The sequence below is a fragment of the Sceloporus occidentalis genome, unplaced genomic scaffold, assembly GCF_023333645.1.
Source record: "Sceloporus occidentalis isolate IW3139 unplaced genomic scaffold, rSceOcc1.0.p SCAF_223, whole genome shotgun sequence".
Lineage (NCBI taxonomy): Eukaryota > Metazoa > Chordata > Lepidosauria > Squamata > Phrynosomatidae > Sceloporus > Sceloporus occidentalis.
Genome location: NW_028317203.1, coordinates 30,474 through 48,708, shown reverse-complemented (window position 1 = coordinate 48,708; position 18,235 = coordinate 30,474). Strand labels below are relative to the sequence as shown.

General features: G+C 40.9%; 1 protein-coding gene across 1 annotated transcript in view; it reads right to left on the bottom strand.

The window, feature by feature from the left end:
- The window catches only part of LOC149276937 (myelin regulatory factor-like), a 33,926-nt gene extending 33,404 nt beyond the window's left edge, over positions 1-522 (bottom strand). Inside the window, exon 1 of the mRNA XM_089503223.1 lies at positions 333-522. Within this exon, the coding sequence (XP_089359349.1) occupies positions 333-522 (190 nt within the window). The remainder of the gene's footprint in view (positions 1-332) is intronic.
- Positions 523-18,235: the final 17,713 nt, after the last annotated feature.

Genomic DNA, 18,235 nt, shown 5'->3' with positions numbered 1-18,235 from the left:
ACCATCTTGGCTTAAATACTTCCTAAAGGACCAAGTAGACAATTCAGCAGCTATATGTGGGTCTGTGTGCAAAAGCGTAAAAGCTCTCCGAGATTAAACATGTCTGGTATTGGATCAAGATCTTGAAGTCAGAGGGATACCCCTGCTTGAGGCCGAAAATGTAACAGCCAATCAACACATACAGTAGCCACAGGTCTAACATCAACAGAAAGATTAAGTCCTGAACTCTCGTGTGTAGGTAGCACTTTTATTATTGCTGTTTTTTTTCTATATGGAACTAATGGTACGTAACGCCAAACTCTTACTAAGTTACAAAAGTAACAGTCACTCACCAATTTCTTTACCATGGAAATCCATGCTACCATCATCGATAGAAATAAGTTCGCTAACATAATAGTAGTCTATCCGGCAATTAAAAACAGACTTTTGTGTTCTGTCCTGCTGAGCTGCCCCGCTGTCATGCTGAGCTGCCCCGCTGTCATTCTTTTTAGGGCAGTAGGGATCACTGGCCGGTTGGGGCATCCTCTAATCTCCTCTGACTGACCCCGGAAGCTGTAAAATGAATTGCTGTGCTTTTGCAGCACATACCTCCATTGCCACTCCAACGTGACTACCTCACTATGCTCTGATGGTATATGCCGCAAGGTGTCTCTTAGGGTAGGTAAGGTAGGTGAGCGGTCTCACCCCATTCTCACCTCCAGCCACACCATCCAAACGAGGTGTCCCAATTTGGTGACCTTAAGTTTTGGGAGGTATAGTATTTTGCTCATCTGGGGCTTTGTTTAGTTCACCTTTTAGGTACATAGACAGTTCAAACATGGGGTATTCAAGAGCAGATCAACTGCAACTTGAGTGCACTAAGTGCCGCTAAATAATATCTAAACAAGAATGTATTTGCTAAGGGTTGAGCTGGCCCACAAATAGTCCTCAGATTAAACTTTTTCATGTCAAGTTATTCAATAAAGTTGGTAAAAATGCAAGTTAATTCCTGTTCATTCCTATCATGTTGTAACTTTTATCTGGACAAATACATTTGTAGGTGTGTTATTTGCAATACTACCATTTTCAGATGGATTGAACATGGGTACGTTGTTAGAGGTCTGTGGCATGAACACATTTCTTTTAAAGAATCAAAACAGAAAACAAGTGGTTTATCATAATTTCAAAGCTCTTCCATTAGCAATTATTGACACACCATACAGTGCCCAAAGTGAGGGATAGGCCATATAATATACATTGATAGCTATACTGTATATCCATTGAACTGGTTTAGTGAAGCCTCTGGTTTAATTAATATGTTAGAAAAAATATATACCGGTATATATATAATATATCGATGTTTATAACAAGTCAAAAATTCTAAAATGCTGTTACATAATTATTATCATATTTATTATTATTACGACTACATTGTGCTTAAGGAGCACCAACTATTACAATAGGGAGAATAAAAGCTTACTATTTAAATGGACATTTTATAAAAATTAACAATATAATGAATACACATAAGACACAAGGATACACAAGGGGAAGAGGGCTCTGTTCTTGGGAGCTTACAGTTTTGCTGATGGTTTATAGGGAGTGCGAAAGAAGGTTACATATCTCAGTAGAGTAAAAAAAGGAATCGATTAAGGTATCATTGATGATTGTGAAGGTGTCAGCCGCAGGTTACTTATTAAATGGTATTGCCGTGCCTAATTAAAGGTGTTCTGGTCCCTGACAGCAGGTGGAGCCGTTAACGATCTCTGGACAGGAAGAAACCTGCAAGAAATGACACCATGGATACCCATAATCCTTTTTTTATCATGACGTCTGTCTCAGAATTGCAGGAGAAAGCACAGTGCTTGTTTTGTGTTCCCATGCACACCCCTTTTTGGCAGTAAACACAAGGAGGGTTAATCATTTTCTAGGTCTGTCTAATTCCCCGGGCGCTTCTTATCGATTAAGTACAAAGTCCAAGGGCGAGGCGGGCTCTGGAGGTGCGAGGGTGGATAGGTTGGGATTACTCAACATACGTTGCACTGTGGATCTAGAGAATTCCACACCTGGACAGCCAGGAGAGGGAAGCAGAAACAGTTCTGTAACCTCGAGTTCACAAGCGTGGGGACCTTTCGTTGTTCAAATGTATGATATCATAGAAAAACATGGCTCGAAGTGGACACTACCAGTTTTAACAATCTGTCCCTCAGCTTTCGCATAACACATCATTTTTGTGTATATATTTTTGGAACTGTACCAGTGTCTCTTCTGATGCCACAACATTGGGGATCAAAGGGGAAATGAAACCAGATTCCGATGTTTTTTGCTGGTGACAGCCCCCATTATGGAGGGGTACTTTATTTTGTGAGATTTCGGGTCCACAAATGACTACAAGTTAAGGCCACGTGGCTTACAGACACTACGGGTAACACGTTACACTTTTATATATTCTAGGAATTGGTGAAAAGAGATAGATCTTAGCAAGGTTGCAACTAGGGTTCTTGGTGTCTGGAAAAGGGTCAGAGGTCCTGCCCTCTGCTGATGCCATATCTACACCTGGAACCGTCACAAGGGGCATGGCCGTCAGGAGTTTACACATGTCCCTCAACCTGAAGAACTTGCAGCAGGTCCCCCATTTGCCACATGGAAGTTACTTTGTATAAGATTAACAGCAATTCTGAAATAAGGGATTTGGTGTTCTAATCAAACATCATGTACAAACACATGTACAGTGTCACAATTATTGACAAGTTGGTCTTTTTGTAAAGACTTTTAGGTTTAGAGGACAGTGCCGTTTTAACAAAGATGGTGGATAGAGCTTGGTTTGTAGAAGTGGATAAAATTTAGCTTTGGGACTTGACAACAAGTGGTTGACTAAAAAAGTGCACAGTTGGCCACATTTTGTTCAAGTGTTGCCCAAGATCATATTTCTTTTTTATCATTCTCCGTTTATTGAACAGTGTAAAATACAGAGAACATGTACGATACACAGGCATATGAAATAAATGACAATAAGTAACACATCAAGCAATGGTACAAAGGTTCACAGTAAAAACATCGAAGTGGTGTACATGATACGTTCGAGACCGTGACATGAATTCTCCGTTTCTGAATAAAGAAAAGCAGGGGTGCCACCCGGCATTTCCAGCTCAGCAACCAGAGGTAGAGAGGTGCGTAAGACATGGCATATGTAAAGGTGGCAATAAGAGTTGGGTACATCGAATAAATGGAGCCAAGGAAAAAAAAACACAAAGAAAACAATATCAAACAAAACCAAACAGCTCCGCAACCAGTTGCTCCGGGTAAGTATATGCGCCCAAAGCGATGAGGCGTCAAATCAATATCACATAGGGATGGCAGAAACAATGTGGAAGTGACCTGCCGTTACCTAGGACATATGATGACCGAGAGAAAATATTCAGTGGAGAAATAAATAAACCAGAAAGTAAACCCGGGACCCCAAAATGTCAACCATCCCTACCTGTCAACAGGGGAATGTAATGGAACAGTCACTAGGGAGGAGAACTGTGGGGAGGAGTAGCTGGAAGGTACTGACCCAGAATGGCCATAAAATCCACGGAGGCAACAAATTCTTGCCACCAAAACCAACGCCTGGCATGCTGGTAACCCTTACCCCTGGATGACCACACCAAGTCCTCCATGTGTTCGAGAAACTGCACCCTCTGGAGCCACAAAGCGATCGATGGAGGGGTGGAGGTACGCCAAAATATGGGTATCACGGCCTTGGCCGCATTGAGGAGATGTACGGTGAGTGTGCGTTTATAAGCCTGCGGCGAGAGAGAGGTAAGGTGTAACAGGGCTGCTTCTGGCTTGGCCAATAGATCCATGCCACCCACACGCTCCACTACCCCTAAAACCACCTGCCAGAAGGGTTGAACCGCTGGACACAGCCACCATATGTGGTACAGCATCCCCCTGTCGGATCCACATCTCCAACAAACATCAGAGACTGCGGAGAAGAACCTGTGAAGGTCCACGGGTGTCCTGTACCACCTCGTTAAAAGCTTGTATGAACTGCTGGAGATGGAGCCCCGATGAGTGGCAAAGAAAACCCCATCCCAGTCTTGGGGGGACGGCGCAACAGAAAGATCCCCCTCCAAGATCATATTTCCATGTTACATCCATGTATGTTGTTGGGATATTCTCTAATCTATATGCAGGGTCAATTTGTCTTAATGGACAAGTTCTGAGGGACACTAAGACTAACCCTACCATCAACTCAGATCCTGGGATTGTAATCCATGAGGTATTGGCTTGTGACAAGTTAGGGAACATTCTAGCTTCCAGGGAACCTTGAAACCACATAATACACATTGCTTGCATGCCGGACCAGTTTCTTTAGCTAAACGTAGTGATCAGTGAATGTGTCATCAAATGGCTTACTCTATGTGCAGATTTTATATTACCATATCTTCACTAAACATGAGGGTTAATATATAAAGTAAAGGCTGACTGGAACATATGTTACCCTAAATCCAAAAGAAATGGATATGGCCCAATTGATCCAACAGAAGACAAAGTCTTTAGCCAAGGTTTTTGTCAGACCAACATGTCTACGAAGCTTTCGGGACCTCGGAAGTATATTCTGGTGGGTATTATTTTTGCAGTTATATCAAATTGGAGCTCTTTTAATATAATCATGTGTGAGCTTAAAAATATCTCACCAGGCAATGCAATTTGGTTGTTATTTATACAGTAGTCTCCAACCCGTAATGGTACCAATTTGGTTGTTTTAACTTCTTTAGCATTTCCTTTCATTTTCTCTTTTATACATGCAATTTTCAGGTAAATTGGGGTATAATTAGGAGAATGTTAAAACGTGTGACCATAATTAACCTTTTTTATGCCCTCTAGACTGAGAAAATACATTGTTTGTTGTTTTAGATTCAAAGCAGTTAATAATCAACGAATCCATCTGGTAAATTTGGAGTCTGTGAACGGAAATCAAGTCATTAATAAATTTATTGGTGTATTCACTAACTCATGGGCTTGCATAAGAGTTCAATGTTTCAGCTCTATGACTTCGGTATCCGAGTATATTACATACATGTACTGTATATTTATGCGCTGGAAATGCATTATACATAGGAAATGTCTTTAAAGTCGACTTGTCAATTTAGTTATGCACTATGCAGGGACGGTTTGGCAATTCTTTCAGGATAACTAACTGGGACTGGTCCTTTAAAAGTATTAGTTAGTTGGTATGTTCAACTCTCCTGCAGATAACTACACACTATGTTAACTAGTCTCACATTGTACAGGTCATCAAAAATCTACCAGACATACGACTATAAAACAGCACTTTCTTTATGTTCAAAATATATATATGTTCCATGTTAATTGTAATCTACTTTTCATTGAACCTTTTATATATACAGGTTATACCACATGTAGTCTTCTCTATCCTATATAGTGGAAAGGACCTTGGGAAACCAGCAGAATTATTAGAACGGTTAAGGTGCTATGATGCCAAGCATGGTAAACAATAGGACTTGTTTAATAATTGGCATATCCGTCATACAAATCAAAGCATTCACTTTTTGTGCGGTCAAGAAGCAAACAGTGAGCGAGGGGAGAAAGGTGTTTGAAGTAGCACTCTGGTCATGCCGGTCATGATGGCTTCAGGAATTGTATGTAATATCACCATTAGTTTTAGTTATCAAAGTTCACAGTGCATAGAATTAATTGGGTTCTCTCTTCAAAAATCAATACCCAGTAAATGTGTCATTATTTTTTTGTGGTTTTTTTGCCTCCTCTGCACCAATAAAAGTTGATGGTGAATTTTTCTATGACTAAAACTCAATGACTGAAAATGTATTAGAGACTGTGAGCTATGTTTTATCAAAGTGGAACAGCACCTTTAACCCCCCTGCAGACTTTAGCAGACTCTTGGAATAACAACATTTTTTTTTTTAATGCAAAGCAATCTGAAGTGCATAGGGTTGCTACTCAATGTTACTAATAGAGCTGGGCAACCCTAGCAAGATATAAACCGGAACTGGCCACAGATTATGGAAATTATGGATTATTATCTGTAGCACTTCTGATAGCAAAACATTCCCAAATCTCAAATCAGTCAGCAAATAAGAAAACAAACACAAAACTATTTATATATATAATTATCTGGATTTTCTGAAACAACAGATACCGGTGATAACAAAACAACATAATGCAATATGATTTTGAATGAATGATGCCTGTTCCAAACGGTTGAAGAATAATTCTCATTTCAAAGGGTTAAATAATATGACCATTACAAAGGGTTAAAGAACGATTGATTAAAACCTCTCTGAAAAGCCCCCTTGTATTATACAAAAGGGCTCAATGCACCCGTCCCGTAGAATTGTAAATAGCAGGAATCTCCATTTCTACAAAGGTTATAGCACAGACTGATGTTCCAGGAGCCACTGCCCTATAAACCATCACGTATCGACTGAAAGGAGCAATGGAAACGCAAACAATCCTATAAAATTCCTACCCGAAGGGTCAGTGACCCCCATTACCTGCTCTGATCCAAAGCATTGTGGCCTGCACCTGAGGTTCTGACCTGTCTCCTACACTGGTTTTCAGCTCTCTCCTCCAGGATAGGTGAAACCCCAGGCCCCCTCAGGAGGGGTTCGCTACTCCTGCTTTCCGTCTGTTGTTGCAGGGATTGGGAGGGGATTACTATATGGGCAGTCATGTGTTACAGCTGTACCAGGACGCCCGGGATCCCTCTGTCACCAGACCACACCATGAACACAACCTCTCGAGAAAGCTTCTTAGGGACCTGAGCTACACCTTCGTTTAGCAAGAGGAAGCTTTAGGACAACTGTGCTGAATATTTATAGCAGAAAGGAGCAGTACAAAGAAATCAGCGGCGCCCAAAGCTGGAGCTCTTGTCGAAACCCAACATTTGAACATGACTAGTGAATTCCCACAGACCTAGTAGAGCCCTGAGTGCACATAATATACATGAAGCTCCGCAAATAGTTGCACAAGAAAAGGTTGATGAGTAATATGGATATTGCTTTATTAATCCAAGAGAGTCATTAGTAGAAATCACTACCTTTCATTGGGCTAACATAGAAAAAGATGTTACAGAAACTTTCAGAACCTTATGGTCTCCTCCATCTGACGATGAGACATCGGATGTCCCAAAAAACGTATGCAACTTTATATATTTTCCTATGTTGTCCCAATAAAAGGTAACAATTTCAACTAGACTCTACACACCAAAAGATTGTGATGTTTGCTACTTGTAACCAATATTCCTTCACGCCGGACACAACTAAGTCCACTGCACTTCCTCTTTGTTGAAATTTACTCAGAGCTCCATAATCCTGTTACAGCACTAGTAAAGGGGCAGTTGTGACTTTTTATTTTTATTTGAGTTCTTGAAGAAATGTGGCTTATTTCGCTTGTTATTATCATGTTCGCAACGCACGCTAACACCCACAGAATTAAACCCAGGCGATCCCCTACCATGCAGCCAGAACGCTAAAGTGTTACAGAGTCAGAGGTGATTTAGTGATGCAGAGAGCCTTAGCAAGGCACAGGAAGGTAGAAGACCTAAATGACTGTTCCTTTAAGAAGAACATTTTCATTAGACTCAGTAGCTTTTTTAAAACACATTGTAACGAGTGGCTGCCATCAGGTAACTAAATGCAACACCATAATTTATGATAAACATATTATCTTACTTCCATGTTCAACCTCCCAATGTACAGAAGGTTTGATGCAACTCAGCATCTGCCTGCAAACTCAACACTGATCTTGGCAGTGGCCATCGTGCCGAGACAAGCCTCACATTTCAGTTGTTAAGCCTATTGGTGTTATTGACGAGTTCATTTTAATGAGTCCCTTGGTTAGTAATTGTCATATTCACCAACATTTCCTTTCTGGATCCTGGGATAAAGGGTGGGGCCCTGAAGGGGGTGGGGCCACATACTCTGTCCCTGCTGCAGTGAGCTCTAGGTTACCCAGTATGGATACTGGGTAGGTTGGAGTAGAGGACTGCATTGGGATGGTGGTGTTGCAGGCGGGAGCGGGCGGTCAGACACTGTACCTGCGGGTCCCGGTAATCCCGCGCGCTCCCACAAGGCTGCCTTCACGCTGCTCCCTCACAGCATCTCTTCTCTTGCTCCGCCCAGGAACAAAGCGGAGTCACGTGATTTCACTTCCCGTGACTCCACTGTGTTCCTGGGCGGAACAAGAGAAGAGATGCTGTGAGGGAGCAACACGAAAGCGGGCGGGATTGACCACATATGTGGCGGGAGCGGGCGGGATTGGACACACATGTTGCGGAAGAGGGCTGGATTGGACAAAAAAATCAGCGGGAGCATGATTAAAAAAGCAGTCCCGCGCAAGTCTCTAGTTTGGAGCCCACTTACAAGACTGTGTGTGTCTTAGACATAAAAAAACACATTTGGGAAATAACTTTCCAGGACAAGGACAGGCATTCTCTTATTGATTAATTTGTGTGTATTTAGATATGCTAACTTGTTTTATTGGCACCTTTATTATTATTATCTTTTATTTATCTAGCGCCAACAATTTACGCAGCGCTTAATACAATACATATAATAAAGGGGTATGACAAGACGAGAATTGACAGACTAAGACATGAAACTGATACATTAGGTGGAGAGAGCACCTTCTCTCCCCTCTCCTTCCATTTCATTAAATTCCCCCTTTGTGCCCCTTTTTTGACCCGTTACATGAATTCTGCCTTGACATGTTTTGCTAAAATGGTCATTCCAACAGGTGGTGCCTTGGTGGCCCCAAGTGACCACCTGTACCACTGGGCTGATGCTAAAATGCTGATGGCACTGCCATGAGGTTAGTTCCTCTATTAGAAAGTAAATGCATGCAAGAGGGGCCCCAAGACACAGTTTTCTCTAGAGCCCATCCTACCTTGAGACTTCACTGCCTCCATCTCCCTGGTCTATACGTACTTTGGTATCTAAAGGCTGCATGATATGATGTGTCATTCCTGGCCCTCACCAGGTAATATCCCCAAATATCCTGTAAATGCCACGTGCATGCCCTTTACATCATACAATGTCATCTTGTGTCATTATACACCAGACAGACAACGTGATGGCACCCCCACTCCTAACCTGTCTGCACATTTTACCATCAAAAGGCGAAGAATTTCTGAAATGAAAACAGGGCTCAGTTCAATGCCTCTAAATCTAAACAAGCGAGACGTTTGCTGTGAACATCTACAAGGGAACCCCCACCCTTCCAAAATCAAGTTTTTCTACACATTGTATAAAAACAGACTGTCACATATAACATTACAATAATATATCAATGTAACCATACATAGAATATGGCAATAGGGAACACGAGAGAACGAGGAATGAGTTTATTGGTGGTTAATGCATCCTTTTAAACAATGTTTATATCATGCCAGAAAGCTCAATGCACAAAGGAATGTGTGTGGAATCCAGCCCTCCGTGAAATAATGGACTGTCAAATCCATGTTCAGCTGTACCCGGGGTATATATGTATATGCCGATCCGTGTTCAGTAATACTGTTTAATGGAGGATTAACACACAGGTAATTACAGCTCATGATAACCCCCCTATATAACCCCTACCTTATGTATAACGTAGGCATTATTTTAATTTCTTAAAGGAATTTCCACCATTATTCCATGGAAACGGACATACGACCACTGATCTTACCCGTTCCCATATTTGTAAGACACATCTATTTCATTCCAAGTGATGGATGAATTTGTTCCCACTTCACATGGCCCAGAGTTGCCGTGTTTAATACTTTTTCCAGCATACAGACACATTTTACATGCTGATGACCAGCACTTGCTTAGCAGCCGGGGGGGGGGGGGGGGGAAGGCAACTAAATGCAGAATCAGTCCATGGATTTGCAAAGGGATCGGATAAAGTGCATATCATGGTTGGAGAGTCCCTTTAAGCAACTGAATCCCAAACGAAGCCTTAAATGCCACTGGAGAGTAAGGGTATATAGCAGGCTTGCAGAGATGTGTTTTCACATATAACAATTATAAACAGTTAGAATTTTGTTCGTTTCTTTATTTAGTAAATTGTAATTTGTAGCTGTTTATTTAAAACAAAAGTGTATTTGATATTTCCATTAATCGTGTGACTCTTTAATGGCAACAGTCCCAGTTTAGGACCCGAATCACTGTGCCCCTTTATCATCAATAAGCGAGAGATGGAGGGATGAGCTTGTCGGGTCTTTATCAATGAATGGGGGCGGCAAATAAGGTGTATCCAAACCCATGAACACCATAAAAAATAAAAGAGACGCCAATAATTCCATTAATAGAGGCATTAATAGTAGGAATATTTAAAACAACAAGAATTCTTAAGTGCAGATACCCCAATGATATCCCCAATTAACAAAGAGTGCTGGAGCTCCAGTCACTAACACAAAGCACATGCCTGGGGCCCCTGAGGGCCAATAATCTGCCTTTGCACCGCCACAGCCCAATAGCAGTAGCTGCGCTGAGGTGGGCTAATGTAGCCAGAAGCACATTGCACAGGACAGTCCTGAGTTTGCCTCTATCTCGCTTTCCAGCAAAGGTCCACCACTGTCCCGCTTTTCGGTTCCGCGGCCCCAGTGTCCGGAACACCGCAGAACGCACACTGTGCAGAAATGTTCGCGTACACAGTCGTGCAGCCAATCTGATTGACGCGTTACCTTTCAAGCTCCGCCCCCCAGCTTCCTGATTCGCCAGGGTTAGAAGTTGGGAAGTATGCAGCGAGGTCCCTTAACATGACCCCCCATTACAAATCTGGCAGCTTCCGCCATGTGGGAACTTAAGAGGAGCCACAAGGTAGATTATGTTGAGCGTCGGCGCGCACCTAGGGGCCACACTGTTTACGACATCTGTTAGAAGCCAAGCTGAATGACTTATTGATAGAACGGAATGAATCAGTTATTAAAATGAGGCTTTATGTCATATATTATAAGGAAGCAAATATTTCCCCTTTTTAATAATGAGGAAATTATTTTTGAGCAGTGGGTCATTTCCTAGCCACTGAAAAATATATTTTTTCTTTAAACGCCCAGTTTCAAAGATAATATCTACTGCAAGTTTCTCCCCCCAAAGTTTCCACTGGGGGGTAATTCCACGCATCTCCTACACTTTCAGTAAAAAATATTATATCCCAGTCATACTAACAATATATGAAAACCCTATAAAACCTGTCAAATTTATTTCATCTTACCAAAAATATGTAACAACAATATGGAAAAATAAAGTAAATGGCTTCTATCAACGAGGGGTGGTTATATATTTGTGCCTCTGGGATAGGTATTCTACCCCGTGCGTCCCATTGATCTGTTTAGCTTATCTATAGCCAGGATCAGGGTGAGTCATCGGAGGAATGGAAAAATGAGGGGAGGAATAAAAATAAATAGACGCTGAGTACAGGGGAGATGGGCTGTACTGATTGGCCAGCATGGTATTGAGAAAATACAAAAGTGGGCAAGTACAGCATCAAAAATTAAATGTATACTTAGAAGAGGAGACCACTGAGACCTCAAAAGCTTATGTGACACTTTAGATTTTTCGAAATAAAAGGCATGACTTTTGACGAAAGACAATGTGCATGCAGACGCATATAGTTGTATGACACAATAGGGGTAATGGTAATTCCATGGTGACTGCATCACTTTTATCATTTTGCACCATGACCGATATACGAAAGGGTTACATTTGCTCACGCAGGGCCTCTCCTGGAATATCCCAGCTGCGCACCTCCCCCACCTTTGCTTCTTTCTCTAAACATTTTTTTTTCTGATACCCATTTTTTTTAACAACCTCTTATCTCATAAATTAGCTGAGAGCTGGGGATGCCACATATTTGCAGACTGCCGTAACTCCTTCCCTCCTGAGGGGCCAGTTTCTAGAGAAATGCCAGCCAAGGGTCAGCCGGGATCAACCCGTCCCTCTTCGGCTCAGGTTCTATAAACAGCTACAAACACCTGAAATGTGTCAGACCCTGATAGGCCGACGTAAAGCAACGGGGACCCCAAAAAATGGAGGACGGGGGCGGGGGACAGGACGGGACTTACTGGCATTCTGTATGGTCCCACCCAGAACCCCAATGATTTATACATTGTACATACCTTTCAGGTTATAAATATTATTATTCTCAGTATGCACGCTGAAAAAATAGAAATCAGGTAATGCGTGCAGTTTATATGTTTTACTTATAAATAACATTCCGAGCAATAAATATAAAAAAATAGAGTTACATAATCTTCCATGTGACTGTGCGTGTATGTAAGTATGTCACTGTGCGTGTGAGTACATATGTAAGTGTGTGTAAGTATGTTACTGTGTGTGTGAGTACATATGTTTGTGTGTGTGTAAATATGTAAATATGTTACTGTGCGTGTGAGTACATATGTAAGTGTGTATGTAAGTATGTTACTGTGCGTGTGAGTACATATGTTAGTGTATGTGTAAGTATGTTACTGTGCGTGTGAGTACATATGTTAGTGTATGTGTAAGTATGTTACTGTGCGTGTGAGTACATATGTTAGTGTGTATGTAAGTATGTTACTGTGCGTGTCAGTGCATATGTTAGTGTGTGTGTTAGTATGTTAGTGTGTGTGTTAGTATGTAAGTGTGCGAAAGGTGTCACCTTTGTACTTGAATTCACCGTTTCCCCAAAATCTAGATAGCACGATGTAATGTAAATTTCAAAAAAATTACTAGAACTTTTTACTGAAACTATAAAATAATATTTCGCCATGTAAACATATAAATATCCATATTAACTCCGGAAGTATGTAAAACAATTGGAACGAACTTTCCAAGATCAAAACACAATACAACAAAAAGCTATGTAATATATATATATATATATATATATATATACAGTATATACACTATGTAACAGAATTATACATATTAAATGCGCGAGTTGGCTATAAATGGAGAATTAATATATACAATACAATCCACCCCTCTGCCACTTAAAGAGTTTGCCGCAAACTATTTGTGATATAAGTATTAATAGTAAAATAGAGATTCATTTTATGTTTGAAAAATAGCAGCTATTGTCTCACCCCAGGGAGTCGGAGCGATAAAAGATAAATAAAAATAATAATTATAATAGGAATAATAACAATAAATATAAACAAGCCAAGTAGTAGTTCTGACAGTAGCTAGTATCCTTGGGCTTCCTATTAGAATTTAGAACACAAATAAATAATTTTTAACACAGTTTGTACTCAAATTTTACTTAAATTTTAAAAAAATCTAAATGAAATATGTATATATATTTAAAATGAAAGGGTTAACTCTCTTTAACATTACAATCCTGTCCTCCTAGCAGTTAAAGTGTGAACATAATTAATTTATATGTCAGGGCTGCAGTAGAATAAATTAACAATTTGCCTGTCTACATGATAGTCGCATTTAAATAGATATTTCAAAGGTTATTGGGGCAAAAAGAGCACTTTAAATGCAAGAATAAAGTTACTAATCTCTTAGGGGTAAGAAATGTTAAGTATTCTTATTTTTAAGGTTATATAGTGATTTAAATTGATTTTCTAAGGGTTTTGATTTTTTTCTGCCCATTCTTCTCCTTATCGGTTAATTCTTATCGTGAAACGAAACGGTCATTTTGTTAGAATAAATAGGCATGTTATAATCTGAGCCACAGCTCCACGCACGGCTAGCTATTCACTGCTACTCACGCACTGTGTAACAAAGGCACCTCCGGTTGGGAAGCGCGGGGGGACCACGGTACAAATGCATGCTGGGAGATCGGGCAATGTCCGCTCTACTCGTTCACGTTGTAAATAGATTATTTCAAAATATGATGCAAAAACAAAAGAGATTTAGCTTTTTATCAAAACATTAAACGGCGAGCAACTAATACAGAGCTGGTCAAATCTAGGTAGAATTCAATTTATGTTTTAACCTATACATTCCCATAGGACCCCCTGGTCCAGTTGGTGCTCATTACAATATAACCTTGATTGTGATGCGGTACAGGCCAATTACATCATAAAACAAATCCATTGCTACGTGTTCTTTGGAAGACAGCAGCACTTATTTACTAATAAAGGAAACAAAGGTACGAAGCTAGTCGTTTCCTCTTTTAGGTCGTCTTTGCTATCTGAAAAGTATTACTAACGGCATTGCAAGGTGCACCTGTCCAATGAGTGCCAATTATCTCCCCTGCATCTGTGGTGACAGTTAACCAGTTCCTATTTAGAAACATAGAAATTACGGTAGATAAGACCCATTCGGCCCGTCTAGTCTCCCGGTTATTTCCTCCTTTAAAGACTCAGACCTTAATCAGTTGCGGGTCAGTATACTAGCTGTGTACATGCACGTCTTAAGTGTATGGGAAAGCTCGCACATAATTCCAAGAGTGTTAAAGGGTTCTAAAAATATATACACAAAAAAAAAGAAATTATAAATAAAATTGAAATAGAAAAGTAACCCAACAATGTGGATAATTGATAACTGATATAAATTAGTGTGCAATTATAGAGAATAGTGTGTGCTATAAATTTCATCATAATAATATAATAATTATTTCCGGGACAGTGACATCGATGAAAAACCACAACATCGTCTGGGAGACCACGCAAGTAGGTGGTCTCTGGTCCTAGCGCTTTTACTTTAAGGGTATATTGGTAGGTGAATTGAGATAACACTGTGATCTACCCATAGCTCCCAATATTTAAAGAATCAGAAGTGTGGTTAGTGGCAGGACCACCCAACGTATCCATCACCCATCCAGCCACTGTTCTGAATAAAGCAGAACGCTTGGACGTGACGTCATACTGTGACATTCTGCTTTAATAAATAGCAAGGTGGCGATGGGAAGCTACGTTTAATGCCTGTTCTCAGTTTGCCGGTCACGGAGGATCCTCTGATCTCCATAACCGGCACGTGATTCCCACTGCTCAACAAAGTGGGACGGTTGGGCAGTTCAGCATGACATTAATAAGGCACATATACCCAGTAACCATTCTTGGCTCCTGAAAAATAGGAAAACCAGGGGAGGAAAAAGGGACAGACGGATTTGGGTTTATAAGAGGGACTGTACCTCTTAAAGAAGGACACGTGGGATGTATGACATGGCTTATTTCTCACCAAAGTACCAGTTTTTGAAGTAGATGCATCTCGGGAGTTCCTATTGCGTAAAGGATGTCCGCTATCAATCCGGCCAACAGAAAGTAGAGTCGCAAGTTCTAGATTACAAAAGACCACCCCAAAAAACGAACCCGCTAACTGCCAAACGCTGCTCCTGCAGATAACTACTATACTTAAACTCAGATACACAATAAATAGCTTATTAATATAGAGATTAGAAACCTGACATTGTCTCTTTAAAGGTTTAACCAAACCATCCATGGTAGACACAATCCACAAGTCCTAAATAATCAAACATCGCGTTCCCATTATATGAGAGCCACAATCTATGTGAATGATATTATTGATTCAGAATATACAAATATAACAATGAAGCCCTTTTTTCCCGATCAATATTGGTTAACCATTTGTAAGCTGTCCTCTTTCGAAACTGTTTGAAATCATATTTATTTTAGAACCCTTTGCTGTGACTTCTTTCCATAGAACTCCGCACAATGCCACAACGCCATTTTCCAGGTTAAAGATAAATAATGGATCACGTATTATAAGAATATAATAAAAGCAGATAAACCACTACCCAATGGATATCAGATTTCAAGCTCTTTAGGGCAGTGTGGGCAAACCAAGACCTTAATATTACACCCAAACACCCAAAATGGCCAAGCACAGCCAAAATTTAAAAGGGTGAGGTTAGACATGCGGTCAGAAGGATCTTGACATATTGGAGAGGGTTCAGAGAAGGATTACAACAATGGTTTGCAGGATAAAAATTATCCAGAAAGACTAAGGGATCCTTATATGTATAGCTTGGAGGAGAGAGAGATAGGAGATGTGATAGAAACATTTAAATACATAGAGGGCTTAAACAAAGTACAGAAGGGACATTTATTTAAAAGTAGAAGATAAGGTAGTACCGTATTTGCTCGATTATAAGACGACCCTGATTATAAGACGACCCCCCAAAATCTGAATATTAACTTAGGAAAAAAAGAAAAAGCCTGAATATAAGACGACCCTAAAGGAAAAAAGTTTTACCAGTAAATGTTAATTCATGTAAACTATTTTTTTTAATAAAAGCTATGATTGAGAAAAATATTTTTTTTTTTTTTATTTCTTGTATTTTCCAACCTGTCCCCCAGTTACGCACATCTGCCCCCAGGCTTGCCACTCCAATATGGCACTGTGACCCATGATATGCCTTTTAACCCTCTATATGCCACTGTGCCCCATGGTATGCCTTTTGACCCCCTATGTGCCACTCTGCCTCCAGAAATGCCTTATACCCCTATATGCCACTCTGCCTCCAGAAATGCCTTATACCCCTATATCCCATTCTGGCATTTAGGGGGTTAAAATGCATATTATGGGGCAGAGTGGCATATAGGGAGGTATAAGGCATTTCAGGAGGCAGAGTGGCATTAAGGGAGTTAAAAGGCATTGTATAGAGCACTCTGCCTCCAGAAATGCCTTATACCCCTATATGCCACTCTGGCATTTAGGGGGTTAAAATGCATATTATGGGGCAGAGTGGCATATAGGTGTATAAGGCATTTCAGGAGGCAGAGTGCTCTATTAAATGCCCCCTTAACGCCACTCCAGAAATGCCCTATGCCCCCATTTAACACACACACACACACACACACACACACACACCCTATACCCCCATTTAACTAACACACACACACACACACACACACACACTCTCCCCTCCCCTCCCCTCTCAGCCCTCTCTTACCCAGCCGGGGCAGCGGGTTGACGTCGCCTTCTGCTGCAGCCGGAAGGAGGTGGAGTTGGCAGCGGGGGTTTGTATCCGTCCGTCGCGTATACTTTCCCCGGCTGTCAGAGATCAGAGTTCCCCGCACCGGTGCGGGGAACTCTGATCTCTGACAGTCGGGGAAGGTTTGCGCGACGGACGCAGACAACCCCCGCTGCTAGCCACACCTCCTTCCGGCTGCAGCGGACGTTGTCTACGCGCATCGCGTAGACGTCAACCCGCTGCCCCGGCAATACAGCAGGAAGCACCGGTAAGTGTGTGTATGATGGGGGGGGGGTGAGACAGGAGGATCCAGGTCCCCTGCAGCGGTGCGGGGGATCTGGATCTTAGTCTCCTAATCAGACTCTATTTGAGGTCTGATTAGAAGACGACCCCGATTAGAAGACGAGGGGTATTTTTCAGAGCATTTGCTCTGAAAAAAACCTCGTCTTATAATCGAGCAAATACGGTATATAAACAGAGCAGCCTCCCAGCAGAGGTGAATGAAACAGGTATGGGATAGGCATATGGCTCCTGAATCTAAGATGAGACCAAGGACTTATTGAAGTTTGAATCTTTATTGCAAGACAAATGGGTAGATTAGATGGGCCAAAATGGTTGTTATCTGCTGTCAAATTCTGTTTCCTTGTTTTTCCTCTAGTTCTAGATAGATAGATAGATAGATAGGTAGATAGATAGATAGATAGATAGATAATGGATAGATAGACAGACAGACAGATAGATTGATAGATGGATATGATTGCAAGCTCTTTTAATGCTGGGGAGAAGGTTGGATACATTGCGTTAACCCAAGGTTTACATGCCCCTTATAAAACCTGAAACCATCTACCCTCAATCATCTTGCTTAGAAATTCTTTCCGCAAGAAACATCTTACACTTTTTTTGTACAATTTCACTATTCATCATATATTGTATGCGTGACACGAACACTATTTACAATATGTATGTAAATTTTGTTAAGCACTTTCTTATAATACTTTCATCAATTATCTATACAGCCAACTTGTGTTCTCCTTATACTTTTTAAACGAGAAAAAAAAACTGCATAAAAAATATTGATAAAGGATTAATGATTTTTTGAGTAATTTCTTTAACCTTTACAAACAGGCACAGATCGCGACGTCTCTTTTAAATTATACCGTAATAGAACGTTTTTACAACCGTCTGCGTCTATTGGGTTTTTTAAGCGAGTTCGATGACATGCGATAGACCTTCACAGAAGGAGCCCGGTTCCAGGTTAACTACAAACCTTTATAGTAAGAGTTTTTTGGCCCGCAAAAACATACCTGGACAGGCATATTCTAGATAATAAAGTATTGGAAAAAAAGTCTGAGATAAGAAATGTAAACTTAAGACA